Source organism: Dysidea avara, chromosome 3 (genome assembly GCF_963678975.1).
Source record: "Dysidea avara chromosome 3, odDysAvar1.4, whole genome shotgun sequence".
NCBI lineage: Eukaryota > Metazoa > Porifera > Demospongiae > Dictyoceratida > Dysideidae > Dysidea > Dysidea avara.
The window spans coordinates 47,090,319-47,108,053 of NC_089274.1; the positions used below are offsets into that span (position 1 = coordinate 47,090,319).

At 37.1% G+C, this 17,735-nt stretch overlaps 1 protein-coding gene across 1 annotated transcript in view; it reads right to left on the reverse strand.

Moving 5' to 3' along the window:
- LOC136251322 (uncharacterized) overlaps window positions 1–17,515 on the reverse strand; it is a 28,523-nt gene extending 11,008 nt beyond the window's left edge. The window contains exons 1-4 of the mRNA XM_066043758.1: window positions 17,417–17,515; window positions 15,776–15,846; window positions 15,042–15,512; window positions 9,020–9,214 (exon numbers count right to left, since the gene is read on the reverse strand). Coding sequence (XP_065899830.1) covers window positions 9,020–9,214; window positions 15,042–15,512; window positions 15,776–15,839 — 730 coding nt within the window. The 5' untranslated portion in view covers window positions 15,840–15,846; window positions 17,417–17,515. The remainder of the gene's footprint in view (window positions 1–9,019; window positions 9,215–15,041; window positions 15,513–15,775; window positions 15,847–17,416) is intronic.
- Window positions 17,516–17,735: the final 220 nt, after the last annotated feature.

A 17,735-nucleotide genomic window follows, 5' to 3' on the forward strand; every position in this document is an offset into this window, starting at 1 on the left:
GCTTTATTTGAGAATACCAGTACACATTAAGGGGTGTTGGTGCCATGTCATATTTTCTACAGCAAAACTGCAGCAGATTGTGGCTAGATCATTAAGAGGCATGGTCATGTGGGATCCTCATTAAGGGAATAGCAACATGTTTTGATTGTTTAGTGAAGGGTGTAGTCATGCAACAGTTTTATAAGTGTAACTAAAGGTATATGTAGCCCCTTATAGTAACATGAGTGCTTCAAATAGTTTGGTAGCATCTAAACATACTCCTCTAAGGAAAGTACTGATACAGAAAATTGACACCTTGGTGTGGTTTCCTTGCATGGAGAAGAAGAAATCTATATGCAATCGAAGATGAAAGCAAATGCAAAGCACAAAAGGTAGACACTTGTTGGAACTAGAAAGGTACATGCCACAGGTGAGTTTGCCTTTCTATGAGTCATGATTGAAGTACATGTTTGGAACTTATCAAATATTACCATTTAGAATGTTCTAGAATTTTCATTGGTAGATCTATAAAATTACAAACCTTTACTATTAAGCTGGAATTTTCATTTATAAAATAGAAAGTGAGATGAACAACCACACTAAGACTATTCCGTAAAGGTGATTTTCATTACATATGATATTTCTAGGGTGGTTTTTGACAACAGTATTTCAGAGGATACCATTCATTTTAGAGAAGAACCTAACTAAACACAGTACAGGTTTTTGATATTATCATAATGCATCCAAATATCACAACATTGTTATCAAGACACACAGTATCAAGATTCATGGTAGTGAGTCACGCTGCCAAGAACATAAAAAGTGCACACCATCAATAAACAAGTGCAACCACTACTGGTTACATGTAGCAACGGTTTCATAATTCCCACTATAAATCACATGATTTTAATGTTTTTTTACCACCTCAGCTTACGAACACACTACAGTAACAGTCTTCAAGTTGATACTACTGACAAATAATCTTTGTATACATACTAATTTCCTGATAAGAGGTGAATTGTTGGTGAGGAATTTGGGTGATCCAGTTCTATTATGCACACCCAAATTAGCTTGGTCATCACATGATTTGAAATTATAAAGCCATACTCCATTTTTCTGCTTCTCCTATCACTATTAACATTACTAGTATACTAAACCTCTTATTGAGTGCTAGTATAACTGGTAACAGGTGGATTTGTCGTGAGATGCCAACTCAAACTGCTTCCACAAATGATATCTTTGCCTGGGAGCAACTGCCTGTAGTCTAATGCTAGGTGCACTGACACACACTTCTATAACAATTGTGGTATGCATTTCAGAACAAGCGAAGCTCCAAGCAAAGTGAAACATGACCAATGCAGCAAGTTGCATACTATATATCAATTCATATACTCTTCCAGACAGAAGCAGAATAAGACTAGTACCACTAGCACGACCTGTAAAGAATAATTTGTAGACCCTGACTGTTTTTAATATTGGTTTTGTAATTAACATTAGTTTTGTAGTTTAATTAGTTTCTGTAATTAACATTATTTTCCTTGCCATGCCCACAACTAGCCTACTGTGTAGTAGAGGTGTACCGGTAAGGATTTTTCAGTTGTACTGATATCCAATTAATCTGTACCTAAAAGAATCGATACCGATTATACTGATCCGATTATTGTATATTCTGTAAAATGTAGATCAAATAGAACTACATGTGTAGCTACTGCATGATTCATATGATTTTTAGAGAAAAAAGAAATATAAGGCACGGCAATACCTGGTTACCTATGGTGGTGTTGTCTCTAATATACAACCCAGACAATTAGGCACCACAAATATTTTAATACATGCTCCCTTGTCCAGACTATTCCATGTTTTGATTAGTTTTCCAAGATGGCTACTATACACAGATTATCAGTTCAGCTTTCCCGTGGTGCAGTTCTTTATTCTTAAAGTTTAACAGCTATCTGATCTACACAGTAGAGATGTACTGATAATCAGATCGGTGATCGGATCGGCTGCCAATATGGCAATTTCTACCATATTGGTAATCGGCACGAATGCTCTGAGAACCAATATTGCTATTGATAGCTAGTTTACATGGCAAATATGAGTACCAGCAAAGCCTTTTTGCATGACTGCACGTGTAAGTACTGCTATTTGTGTTAGAATATTCTTACCCAGATCTTCTGAAAATGGTATGTGGTCACATGTTTGTCTGAGAGTTTACATACCATTTGTTTTGTTTTGCATACTTTCTCATCATAACCGTCATGATGGTTTTCTCTCATATGGACATACCCTACGTGATTCTTTATTGTCCATCATAATGAAATTCATTATGCCATCACTTGTTTGTTGAAGAAGACCTGTCATGATGTTCGTATTGAGCCTGGCTTTCAACCTTGACTGGGAGAATCTGTCTTATCATAGTGTTGTTGTAGGTGATGGTGCTTGTTTGGATATCACTGCTCATGGTTTTGGGAGTATCAGCATGCATACTTTGATGTATGAGTTTTCAATCCTTATGCCCTTTCTACCAATCGTTACCAGTGTCAGCATGTTTTCATTGTAATGATTTGTTTGTAGCTGAACTCTCTACAGGATGACTTGTTTCTAGCTGAGCTCTCCACAGGGTGATCTGTTCATAGCTGAACGCTCTACAGGGTGATTTGTTTGCAGCTGTACTCTCTACAGGGTGATTTGTTTGCAGCTGAACTCTCTACAAGTAACTTCTTCTTGCTGATCTCTCTACAGGGTGACCTGTTTCTAGCTGATCTCTCTACAGGGTGATTTGTTTGTAGCTGAACTCTCCACAGGGTGATTTGCTTGCAGCTGAACTCCCTACATGGTGGTTTCTTTGTAGTTGAACTCTCTACAAGGTGACTTCTTCTAGCTGATCTCTCTATAGGGTGATTTGTTTGTAGCTGAACTCTCTACAGGGTGATTTGTTTGCAGCTGAACTCTCTACATGATGGTTTCTTTGTAGCTGAACTCTCTACAAGGTGACTTCTTCTAGCTGATCTTTCTACAGGGTGACTTGTTTCTACGTAGGTAAACTCTCTACAGGGTGACTTGCCTGTAGCTGAATTGTCCATCAGATTAACTGTTTGTAGCTGAATTCCCTACAGAATAACTTGCAATGTAATATAATTTATAATAGAGTAAGTTATAAACGTAGCTGAATGCTCTATTTAAAAAAATTGTGGGAAGTGTAGTGACGAATTGTGACCAGATTTTACAAAACCGATCCAAATCGCACACCAGGCAAAATCAAACTAACACCTCCAGTGGATAGCTACACTATTGTACTAGTAGTTTTGACACTCAGTACCACTCAAACTACTCGAGGCTGGTTTCAACAGATGTCTGTTCTGGGTGGTGTGTAGAGCTCGAGTGGCGGTTTTAGGCCTTGTGAAGGACCTGGCTTGGCAAGAACCAGTGGTTTACTGGTGGACAGCCTGGTAATGTTGGCCAGACATTTTTCTGTGGATTTTGCTGCATATCAGCCACTAAGGAGCCAGCACAGCCCTGTAATCTTGTCTCTGGACTCCAATCGTGGTCTGCCTCCATTTTGAGGTCTAACCCTTGCCTACCCCGCCACCCCACCCTCCACCCCTTTCTGAGCACTCGTGATACTACTTCGCTTGTCCAACTGCTCAGATTTTCTATCTTATTTGGCGGGAAACTCTACAAGCAGCTACAAGTACTGGAAGTGGCCTGAAAGGTAATAGATCGATGCATCTTTTGTGTAAATTTCATACGCCTGCTTGCTATCCTTGGAGAGTTATGCTGGCTTGAATTCTTTAAAACCGCTTATCTCGAAACTTCTAATGTGCGATTTGGATCGTTGTTCCAAAAACCAGTCACAATTTCTATCTAGCTATGCCTAAAACCCAGGACGTAAAACAACCCGTCAAAAGGCTCGTACTAAAGGAAAACCTTACCCAAGATCTGAGCCAGAAGACGGTGAAGAAAACGGCACTGAGGAACCTGTGCACTGCCCCATATGTGAGGAGGTCATAAAAGAATCAACGGACGACACACCCAGAGATGAACCTATCTTTTGTGAGGGTCAGTATGAAGCCTGGTACCATCGTAGATGTGCGGGAATTTCAAAGAGCGCATATGAATCAGCAAGCGAGTCCGAGAATCCGTTTTATTGTATGTCATGCTTGCAATTGCACTACAACAACGAAATTTCCCAACTAAAAGAACAAATAGCTGCACTATCTTCAAAAATCCTTGAAGGAGACAGCAATCAACAGTCTACCCAAACCTCAGCATCTGGTTCTGGCAGCAACACAATTACTCAATCCTCAAGTACAACCTTGCTTAATAATGCAACCAACTCATCTCATAAAGTGGCCAGCACTGAGTCCACCTCAGCAAGAAAATTCAATGTTGTACTATTTGGCTTAGCAGAATGCTCCAAAGGCACTAAAAGTATGAACGTGATCATTCAGACTTAAATAAAGCCACTGCCATCCTAACTGAAGTAGATAACTCTGTGCAGCCCTAGACACACTGTGAGGCTGGGGAAATACAATCCCACAGGTCGTCCTAGACCAGTCTTGGTTACACTTAACAGGTCCTCAGATGTGATGTCTTTGCTTTCTAAAAGGGCTCAAGTGAAATCACCTTTTGTTATAAAACCTGACCTTTCACGTGAAGCCAGAACTATTGAATCTCATTTACTCAAAGCCCGATGGTCTCTGCTTCAAGCTAAGATTCCAAAATCTGACAATAAGATCCGAGGCGATAAACTGTATGTCGAGGGAAGGCTATTTGGCCAAGCTGATACCACAGGCTTCACACCTAGCTCAGGTGTGTTCAATGCTGCTACCATGGATACTACCATGGATACTACCACTACAACTTCCTCATCTTGACTCCCTTCTGGGGTACAAGTCTGTGTGCAGAACTGTAGAAGCTTGATAAAAAATCTTCGTTTTTTTCAAAATTTTATATATGCCTCAAATTTCAAAATAATTGGCCTGTCTGAAACATGGCTATATAATGCTGTGCTTGATTCTGAAATTTTGCCACATGGGTATGCAATTTATAGAGGTTCCCGTGGTGGTGGGGTGATGATTGCTGCTAGTCATGAGTTTCCAAGTGAACAGCTTCCAAGCCCTTCCAAGCTCGGAGGTTGTTACTGTTTCTATATCGTTGGTGCCAGCTATATAATCTGTTGTATGGTGTATGTACCTCCCAATGCCCCAGTGGAATATCATACTGAGCTTATTAACTATTTACAATCCCTACCCAGTCAAGTAATAATATTTGGTGACTTTAATATGCCAAATATCGATTGGTCCACTCTTGCTGGAAGCTCAACAAGTTCTAACAATTTTTGTGAGTTCATATTCCAATCTAACCTTGAACAACTAGTCACTTCTCCAACTCATAAACATGGTAATGTCCTTGATCTAATTTTGACTGATAGTGCCAATAACATAGTTGACTTAACTGTTCACCCTCTGAAGTACCAGTGCATTTCATCAGACCACCACTTGATTACCTTTGCCATCTGCTGCAAGAATATCACACCAAGGCCTGTCATTAAGGAGACATTTAATTATGCCAAAGGTGACTATGTTGGCCTTAATGAATACCTATTGAATTGTGACTTTGGTGTAATTTACAATTTAACAGATGTAGAAGAAATCTGGAACATAACATCCTGTCCGGTATGAACCTTTTTATTTCTAAAATGAAAATAAGAGTGCGTCAATATCCTGTATGGTTCACCTCTCACTTACATCATCTTATTAAGTGTTTACGGACACTTCACCGTAAATACACTAAACAACCTACTACTAACAATTTTGAAAAGTTAGTCAGAGCCCAGTGCTCTTTCCAAGATGTAAGCAAGGCAGCTAAGTCCAATTATGAATGAAACCTTATCCAAAACTTTGCGACAAATCGAGATCCAAGAATATACAAATATATAAAACAATTTACTAAGTCTCATACTCTACCTCCACAGTTACATTTCAATTCTAATGTAGCCAACATCAATCATCAGAAAGCCGAGCTTTTCAATCAGTATTTTTTCTCTGTTTTTACTAGAAGTACTTCCCTAGAACCAAATCCTGATGAACTAACAATTCCAGCCATCTCCCTGGATGCAATAAATTTAACTGAGTCTGATGTGTTTAATGCTCTCGTTAATCTTAATCCGCACAAAGCAACTGGAATTGACTACATTGCTCCTAGCATCTTGAAAAATTGGTGCAAATTCTGCCACTGTTTCACCTATTTACCACCAGCTTAAACACCAGTGTAATTCCAACTGAATGGAAGTCACATAAGATCATTCCAATTTACAAAACTGGTGACAAAACACCTGTCAAAAAATTACCGACCTATTTCCTTGTTATGCAATGTTTTAAAAACACTAGAAGACTTGATATATGTTAAGATGATTGGTACTGTGGCCAAGTGCATTACCCCTTGTCAATTTGGTTTCCAGAGTAACTCATCAACCCTACAACAATTACTTTTATATCACCACCAGTTGATAACTTCAAAGGATGAAGTGGACATTGTTCACATAGACTTTCGATAGGCTTTAGACAGTGTGCCGCACAATCAACTATTAGTGAAACTCTGGAGCGTTGGGATCACTGGCACTCTTTGGAAGTGGTTTAAATCATACTTATACAATAGGGTACAATGTGTTTCTATCAACAACTGTTTGTCTAATTGCTTACCTGTATTGTCAGGTGTACCTCAGGGGAGTATTCTTGGCCCCTTACCTTTTCTAATTTACATTAATGACCTTCCCTCTGCTATTTATTCATCCACTACGTTTGTCTTTGCTGATGATACAAAGCGCTTTATGAAAATAAGTCTGAGCTGGACATTCACAGGTTTCAAGAAGATTTGTCATCAGTTTCTCATTGGAGTAGTAACAATATATAACCTTGCCTTCATGTTCCAAAATTTATTTTTTTACATTATCACAGCAAATTTGATTCATTGTATACTATCAACGGTAATGCCATTCCTTGCTCCGATAGTTGTAAAGATCTTGGTATCTTTTTCTCTGATAGATTATCATGGAGATTACACTATCAAAACATTACTTCTAAAGCTTATAAATCTTTTGGGTTACTTCGCCGCATATTTAAAGACAGTTATTGTTTGGGAGACTAGGAAGAATCTGTATGTTTCAATGATTAGATCTACTTTAATGTATTGTTCTTGCTTGTGGAAGCCCTATTTACTATCTGATATTGAGCTGTTAGAAGGAGTGCAAAGGAGGGTAACCAAATATATTCTTAACGACCACACCAGTAACTACAAAGAAAGGCTTTTGAGACTGAAACTTCTTCCACTCATCAGTGTGTATATACGATCTAGCTGACATCATGTTTTTTATAAAGTCAGTAAAATTTCCATCTGAAAAGTTCAACATATTAAACTTTGTAGAATTTGTCTCTGGACCCACAAGATCAGCAGGATACAAACTCAGGCATATGACAACATGTACAAACAGTGTAATGAATTCCTACTTCTACCGTATACCACTAATTAGATTGTGGAACAGCTTACCACTAATTGACCTATCCCAAACCCTCCTAACTATCAAATTCAAACTCAAGAATTATTTTTGGAATCATTTCGTTAATAATTTTGACAGTGACAATATATGCACTTTTTACTTCCGTTGCTCCTGCTCCAAATGTTTAAACACTCTAGCTCCTACAAACTATTTTTTGTACTCTTTGTAGCTACCCCTTGTAATTATTATTTGTAGTTATATAGCTAATTGTAATTTGTAGGTAATTAATTATCGCTATCAGTGCAAGATACTGGTAGACCTTCAGGTCTGTAATTTAATAGTTACGCTGTTAATTTTAATTTTGTATTGATCTGTACAGTCCTGTAAAGTATTAATAAATAAATAAAAGAAATAAATTAGGGTGACTGTTCTATTAGAGTATCTCAATCTCGCATTTGCTACACGTAGTTGCCTTTCGAATCATAACTCAGTGGTTTGTAATCCGACTCTTTTGTACTATTGCAAGGACTTTCTATGATGACTATTCCAGCTACATACCGGTTTTCAGCTCATTGCTCTAAGTGGTTTGTATGGTAGGCGTGAAAACTAATAGTTTTCTTATTCATAAAAATTGATTGCATAATTGTGACACAGGTTGGGTTTTGTGTCATATCTACATTGTCTTTATCTCGATTCCTTTCAAACCACAAAAAGGCACTCCTACAATGGTTACTCCATCTACATAGTAATTTTCAGCTTATTCCTCGAAGGGGTTTATCCTGTGGGCATGACAGACCTTCGACCTTATTTTGCGCAACTAATCGGTCATAACTCCGTGAATGTTCATCGGATTCCTACCAACGTTGGTACTGAGATCCACCGTAATGAGCCCTTTAAGTGTGCCACATTTCAGCCTGATTGGAGCACGGATACGTGTTTTATGGCGGATTTTGCAAAGTGTGCAAAATGAAGAACAAAAAAATGAAGAAATTAAAATGAAATTTTGTTTGCTTGTATCTTGGAAATGGCTGGAGCGATTTTCTTCAAATTTGGTATGTATACTCCCCTAACTGGTCGGCACTTCTCTAGAAAATTTGGTTCCAATCGGATAAGGTATCACAGAGCTACATAGGTGTGAAAATTGCATTTTCTTTCTGTTTATACTCATGGTGTGGTGCGCCGGCTTCTTGGACCACACAACACACTACCGTGTGTCTTGAAACAGAAAACTTGTTTGTAATGTTTGCAACGTGCCTCCAACAGTTGAAGTAAGCAGTGGTTCAAAAATTATGGGCAACCTCAAGTTTGTTCATTATTGTTCTAGCTCACAACATAATTGGTTGCAGGTTAGCTTTACATACCATTCTCCATGTGTAAGGGCTATGTATTATGAGCAGTATAGAGTAGCTCCAGTAATTATTACTACACTTATCTACTCAGAAAATGTTTGTGTAGATTAGCTGCATACAAATTTACTATCAACGTATAACCAAGGAACTGAAATGGGAAGAATAAAATGTAAAATACAACAGTTTTGCTTACCTCTTACACACTCTGTCACTGAACCACTCCAGCTCCCATTACTCCGACAGGTCCTAGTGTCACTACCAGTTAGCTCATAACCAGTGTTACATGTGAAATTACAAGTGTCTCCCTCATAACCCACTCCTTCTCTACCAGAACTACATGATGCTATCTCTCCATTGGATGGTGTTGATAGGTTATTACATTGTATTTCTGCAACATATAATGGACCTTGTATTAGAGATACACAGTTTGGGAGAACTATTTAACACAATCAGAATATAGTACATTAAAATGTGGCATTACAAGTTCAATTGTCTACCTTTAATGTACATACTACACAACAGTATCAAGATAAAAGGATGAGTTGTCACACAACCAAACTGGTGCTATGATATACCATATGGTGGGGTTTACAACAAGACTCTTGTTACTAAAATAACAAGACAAATGCTTTGAAATATAAGTAAAAGATTATTCCATAAATTAGTTTTGTGCTGTTGAGTATAGCTATGCACACATGCATCTGAGAAGGTAAGAGTCTTAATAGATTCATGCAAAACAGTCAAGCTGTATAAAACGTGTGTGGCCTTCAAAAGCCTGGGTGAGAAAAGTTGTGAAATCAAAGGCGGTGGCCATGAATAGCTGCAATAATACTAATGATAATAAATTTTAATAGTGGCTTTTTTGTATTAAAATTTATTATCAATAACATCATTGCAGCCAGTTCATGGTCGCCACCTTTGATTTTACAACATTTTTCACCCAGGATTTTGAAGGCAGTGCCTTGTTATACAGCTTGGCTGTTTTGCATGGATTTCACTTCTTTTTGTGTTTTAAATACCCCAAAACCAACCATAAACTAGCTTTGATGCTTATTTTTTATGCACATCATTGTTGTTCTTATCTACAGATACAATGATCTATGTAAAGCTGAAAACCCGTCTGTCTGTCTGTCTGCATTCCATTTGAGTTCATGCATTCTTCTTGCCAGTTGCTGCACATATCGAAGTGGTTTGGCACCAAACAAAACGCTCATCATCTAGGAATAAGCTAGCGTTTAAATGAAGCTTCTAGCTGCCGTCGTTTGTCGTTTACAGCGTATTTAGTGCAAGGGTGTAGAGCAAAAACTTGCTTAAATTCTTTCTGTATACTGCATGCAAACTGCATGTGCCAGTCTTTTAATGTTAGTCATAACAACAAGTTCCCAGGTAGAGGCTAATTTCTTTCTTTTTTCACTCTGGCAACCCTTTTAATGAAATTTTTTCTGATACAAGAAACATTTCATGTATTTTTTTTTCTCTGATTCTGAACCTTATTGGTGCAACACTCTTTTCTGAATGTGTGCCATTTTATTTTAACTCTCACACTGTAAAAATGAAGAGAAAAACAGTGCCATGGGATACACTTAGGAGTCACAGGGGACACTGACTAAACACACTTCATTTTTTAGAGTGCAGTGTAAACACTTTGACATCAACTTATAATGCTTTTGTATAGAAATAAGGATAATTGTAATGAGCTATTGCTAGAAATACATGAGACTATATGTCTATAGAGTAGACTTTGTTTGAATATTGAATGCATAAGTATCCTTCCCATTGTTAGTAACTGAAGTAGTGTAAATAATATAGGGCATTAAGGGCAATGAAATTCTGCTTGTATAGTTTATTTAACTGATAGGTACAGGATGTAGTACTGCTGGAGTGTAGGTGTACTTGCAGTACATTGCACGACTTTGGTAACATACAGTTGGATGTGATTGCATATAGCTGTAGCCAGCATGACAAACAATTGCTTTAAAATTCTTTTTCAGTAACAAAAGAGAAATACTAAAAAATATACAATGAAAAGTAAGGACAATTTCTGTTACGAAGTGTACACACAATAACTACAATAATAAATAGCTACAAAAGACTAATGCTACAACTATATAACTAGCTACTACTACTATTGCTTTAAAATAAATAAGTATTAGTTAACATTTAGTTTTTTCCAGTACTACTTAAGTAACACTGTACATGAATAAGTGCACTGAAGTATACTGTAAGTCCTGCACCTATAGGGCAGGGGTATAGACTTTGCTTCAGCATTATACCGAGGCTTATTATATTGTACTACTTGAAGTAGTGTGACTATAGGGCAATGAAATCCAGCACATACAGGGAAGGATTAATTGACAGTAACTGTTGCGGTACTGCAGGAGCGTAGGTGTGTTTACAGTACATTACACCAGGATGTGCTTGCATTAGATATCATAATTGTTATGCTGCATGTGTCCAAATAGCCAGCATGACAAACATTGCTTCAAATTTGATCCCGTTTAGTTCTTTGTCCACTGAGTAGTAAGTTACATGTATAACTATACTGAAATATAGTGTAATAAGGGAAATAAAGTCCTGTACGTAGGGCAGGTACCAGTGCTGGTTATGACATAAGACAAACTAGTGCTCTACCAATACAGAAAAATACCTACCGATCCTATACCAAAGCCAAAGGATCTAACCATGCAATGACTAGCTAGCTAACAGAGTTGAGGTTGTTACTCTAAAAATGTATATTACTCGTCACTTCTATGCCATGTAGCGCACTACAGTTACATATATTACTCACAGAAAAAAGTAACAAGTTACATGTTACTTGTGACTTTGAGGGCTGTAACTAGACTTATTACGTTTATTCGTTACTAGTTATAATGTAAGTCAAACTTTCTAAATACAGTACAAGCTACCATCCTACAAGTGACATGGGCACTGAAGACATGGGTTTCTCTGCTGTAACTCAGTCAAAAAAATACTTTGCTGTAGTGTTGTGGCCTCAAAACACTCTCCATATACTATCACTCTTTGTTCTTGCCTGCAACTCTGTCTCAGTGCTGTCTGGGCCCAAAATACAACCAATCACGAGGCTGGCTACAATGTACTATAAAAAGTAATGCATTACATTCGTTACAATTTCTGGATGCAATATCCGTTATATATTACCCGCTACTTCATCATGTAATGCACTATATTACGTGTTACTGCAAAAGTAATGTTATTAGTAGCAGTGACTGTTCTATTAGAGTATCTTGATTTTTCATGCAAAACGTGATAAGTTGCATTTGCTCAACTTTTAACAAAGCAAATCCTGCACCTTTTATGCTAGAATACGATTTACAGATTTACAGCTAGTCACAAGTTTTGCTAACATAGCACTTATTATGATTATACTATGATGATGACGATTGGCATGGGTGGGTCTATACCCTGCCGATTGGTACCAAAATGGCTATAAATATCGGCTTCAATTCGATGGAATACTACAGAGGTTACAATACTGTAGTATTGCATGTACTGCAGAGTTTATTTGATTACTTTTTAATACACTAATAGAATGCACATTTTTCAAGGATTTCTAATAGAACATACATAGAATTTTCTAGAACAATCTAGATTTAATTTATTTAATAATGCTTTACAGCACAAGTGCTGAAGGTCTGTAGGACACCTGGTCCTACAGCCTGCTCAAAGACTTTAGCTACTTAAGGTGTGCTTGAAAAGTTGAGAAAGGAGAAAAAATCCATGACTAGACCTAGGTAGCCTCGAACCTGCAGCCATCCGATTTATTTCCATTGGTAGATCTATGAAATTATCTATTGAGTATATTTTAGCAAGAATTTTCATTTATACAGTAGAAATTAAGTGAGGTGGACAACTGTAATAGCAGCGGCTCAGTGGTTAAGGATTTTGGGTGATCATTATGGAGGTCTCTGGTTTGAATGCTGATAATTTTTTTTTCGACATTTTTCATCGAAAGTATAAGTTCCCACAAATAAAAGTATCACATGATCAAATATCTTGCGTAGACATGTAATCTTTAGGGCATAATGAACCCATAAAAGCATTGAGCATAAATGCTAACTCATACACTAGGTTTGGAAATAATAATTTTTGTGCATTTTGCATGATAAGATACTCAAATAAAATTGTCACAGCCTGTAAAGTATATATAAACAGAGCAACTAAAATATACGTAGAAAATCTAATTCTAATAGAATGGTCACATATACTTTAATAACATATTAGAGCAGTCAAGATCATAGTGTGTCATGTGGCCTAGAAAGCCTGCACACCACATCATGAGTATATTTACAAAATGCGATTTTCACACATACATAGCTCCGTTCTTGAATTGGAATCATTTTTATACTGCAAATGCCCTCCATCTTCAGCACCCCACATGCCAAATTTGAGCAAAATTGCCTAATGCAATCGTGAAATATGAGCCTTCAAATTTCCGCTTAATTTCTTCATTTTTTTCTTTGGCTTGGGGGGCTTAGATTATTCTTTTCACACACTTTACAAAAACTATCATAAAATGCAAATGCGTAGCTCGATTTTCTTGAGCTTTGTACACTTTAAGGACATATTGTAGCACAATCATGTACCAAGTTTGGTGCAAATCAGATTAACAATCATAGAGCTATGGACGATTATTTGTATTAAAGAAGGCCAACTTGTTGTTACGCCTACAGGGTAAACCGTTTATGGGAATAACTTAAAAATCGGTATGCGTATAGGTTTACCATCATAGCTCAAACCTTTTATGGTTTAAAAGAAATCGCATTGACAGCTATAGAGTTACAAGGCAAAAACCAAACAACTGCAAAAAGCCTGGGTGAAAAAAGTTGAAATCAAAGGTGGTAGCCATGAAATGCATGTGGCTGCAATGATGTTAATGATAATAAATGTGACCAAATTTTTGATAATCATCAATCTACGTACACACCAGTTAAGTTCACTTTTCACCATAAATGGATAGCCACACCGATACTCTACATATTTGCACCACAGCCATGCCTCTGGTTTGATCAGACTGCTATTCATGAGTGGGTTTCTAGAGACGTCTGCCAGCTACTGAGAATGCTCTGGCACCTTGTAATGCCATTGGCCAGCTGAAACACAAGACTAGAGACATGAACAGTCTTGGACGGTTGCCCATCTATTTTCTACGTGCATTTCTTTAATTTTCAGTGGCACAGGTGCCCAATATTAAGGCTGGAGACACCATATGACCCACTCGACTATTTTTCTGGTCATATATCAACCGCCCACCCACCACCCATAGTGACATGCTTGTGTTACATATTCCGTCGTGAAAAAAGGTGCTCAAAATCATGGTTATATCAATAGCTAGCTTGCCATGGATTGAAGTGAAATAAACACTAAGGTTGGCTGCATTCATGGTGAAAATTTCAAATTTATAGCTTTTGACCTTTCCAAGATTGAAATATTTAAAATAGCATATCTCACAATCTATTGATGTGCGTAGATCGACAGTTTTCCCAAATTAGGTCACAAATAATGCACAAAGCTATTAATATTATCAACATCATTTCAGCCATTTCGTAACTGCCACCTTTTATTTCACAACTTTTTTCACCCAGGCCTTTGAAGGCCGTACTCTTTTAATATAGCTTGGCTGTTTTTGCATGGTTAATCTTTATAAAACAGAATAACCATAATTGGATATATAATTTTGATTCATGTGCTGTTGCAATAGGAAAAAGTACTCTCCCATTGTGATGTTGCTTTATGGTAGGTTTTTTATCGTTTCAATCTAGGTTAGGTTTTCCTTTAGAGACATGCAGGTGGAAGGGAGTACATGCTATTAGAGCTGGTATAATCGTACAGTGATCAGAAAATACACATTTGGAGCATTAACAATTAGCTATTTGAAAAGCATGTCTAGACCATATTATTTTTACAAAGCTATTCCAGATCACACTTGAGTTGTGACGTTATTAGGTCATGTTTTCTGGGAGACCAATGAGTGATTTCTGGCCTTAGAAAGAACCTGGATTGATGGAAAACTATATATCCTGTAGTATGAAAGTGCAGGCCAATTGTGTCCCATGCTGATTTTGCTCCATTTATGCAACAGAGGAGTCACCTTGGTATAATAATTCTTCAATCACTGTCCCTTTCCATTATTAAATCCAATTTATCTCACTCTCTGGAGTAAGTAATGTATAGGGACATACATCATGAGCTCTTACCAAACATTACTGTGATTACAGGTTGGAGGGGTATATTCTCAGTATTATTATTGATGGAAAAGTCACCAAGTGAATCATTTGCAGTTATTACATAAGAAGTATATCCTGTGTCATTAGTTTGGATATTCCTTACTAAACGTGAATCTGATGGCTGATAATATCCAATACAGTCATTTGGTTCTACTACCCCAGCACCACCAGTAACATTTATCACTAACTGCTCATCATTTGGTTTATCAATGGAAAACTCCTTAAGTCTGGTATACACATTCTCACCCACAGGACGCCAAATCTGAATACGAGGGTTTGAACTTCCATTTTTAATTTCTGTACTTAAATGCACCACAAAGCTGGTCGCTCTGCCATGACAAGAGAAATTACTTCTTGGTATTATCACTTGACGTCTCTGAGGAACAGTTAGATTTGATCTCTGTACTTGAACATTGATATCTTCTATGCACTGCTGACCACCTATAAAAAGTATCACAATGTTATGTACTATGTACAAAATTACCTTATAATTATACTTCTAAAAGTGTGGGAGTAAACATATTAGTTTATCTAAATAGCAAAGTGTGACCCTGAATCTGCTATTTCTGTAGTAATGATTTCAAGGAGTGTGAATTGAATGGCTTCTAGCACACTTTTGTCTCACATTCACATAATACATGTCATTGACTGCAGTTACTGTACACACACTACACATTAGTAGAAAAATGCTATTACTAACATACCTATCCTCATAACAAATTCTGCTATGAACATCATCGTGATGAGGAACCCAGTCATAACAGCCATAATTCCTCTACATACACAACAAATAGGAATATTCAATTTGTATGCAAATTCTATGAAAGGCAGTTGTAATAGTTTATCAGTTGATTGTATATGTGTATATGGCTTTACAAACTGAAAACAACATTATATCAACTTGTATTTATCAATTGTTGTCACTACAAAAGGCAAGTGGTTTTCAACATTCACATAACTATTGTATAACATATAACACAATTCAATATCTACCTGTGTAATGTCTACAAGCCATAATTTTATACACAAAGTCAAATCTAAAGATTTATAAGGTCTGGACAGATAATCAACCCTAAGATCTGCATGTGAGTTTCATCAACATAATCCACAAGGTAATCAGACCAGTGGGATATAATGTGAACATCATTGGCCACATGAATACACTAATCCACATCCCCCACAACAGCTTACATTACTAGTCCAGCCTAGGTCACTAGCTACCTAGTAATATGAATAATATTATATGAATAACATTAATCACAATCAGTTAAGCTAACATGTGAGATGACATGAAGTTTTTTTGCCATCATGTTGCAATGAAAACTACAAATTTTGATAAATGTTGGTGAAGTTTTGTTTTTGATATCAGTCTGTTACACCTGTTGAACAGCGTCATTTAATAAGCCTAGACATCTTTAATGTACCAGTTAATGGTGATTAGAATCCATCTATATATTTTCATAACAACAATTTAACCAGTTGACCCAAACAATATTCTGTACACTATTGAGTTACTCAAAGATTAGTTTACTAGAAAACACAAACTTATGACAAGGTTTAATCTCACAAACACTAAAAGCAGATTATGTCTTCACTTTTATATGTTCCAAATAAAGGTACCTATTTTGGTTAATAGTGTGGGTCATCAAAGTATTCTTTCTTGATTGATGACATTTCTTGACAACTATGCCATGTATGCATATCCTGACAAATTGTTTATTACTTATAACTACGATAATTATTACTTCATAATAAATTTACTGCACTCTCCCATAGCATATGTGTATAAACCATTCCTAATGTGTAAGTCACATTGTATACTAACTACGTACCATGGGGTAGGCTGACATTTATCACTATAACATTTATGCGTATAGCTAAGGCACCATTGGTCCATGCAGTACTGATGACACTGGCAAAATACTGAACTAGCAACAACAGAGCATATTACGTACGTATTGTCAGCATCGCATTTATCTGTGAGTTACACAAACATAACACTATTAGACTAATACGTGTATCTACAGAAACTTTATCATCAGTAGCACTAGGCAGATCTAAAATTAGTATAGTGATTACCACACTGAGCCATCATACAGCCTGGCCTGGCACCCTTACTTCAAGAGTTACCAACCAGCCTTCAGGTTCAGTATATTCATGAATCATGTCAAGTCATGTTGTCACATTGCTTGGTACTGTGTTGTGTGTAGTAAGCAGTACGCACGTACTACACGGTACACGTTAGGTTGAGAGCAACACAGCAACACGTTCAACTTAGTACGCCAATACATACCTGTAGCTACTACTCACGTGTGTAGAATTAGGTAGCCAACAAAGAAATTTACCTCAAATGGCAGCAGAGAACTCTTTATCACAACGCCGTGATATCGGCAGGGGAACCTCGAAAGTTAGATAATGGACTGTTTATCACGTGATAGCTAGTGATTGGGCGGCCGCTGGACCGAAACCATTTTTATGTCTGTGACGTAATTTGTAATAACGCCCCCCTTCCAACCACAGTTGTATCAACTACACGGCTGTCTTTCTCAGAAACAAATCCAAATCAGCACTGACTGTACATGTCACACAATCCAATGAAATTTCATACCCCTCTGGACCAGTGGCGGGTTTAGGGATGGGTCAAAGGGTACTCATGGAAATCTC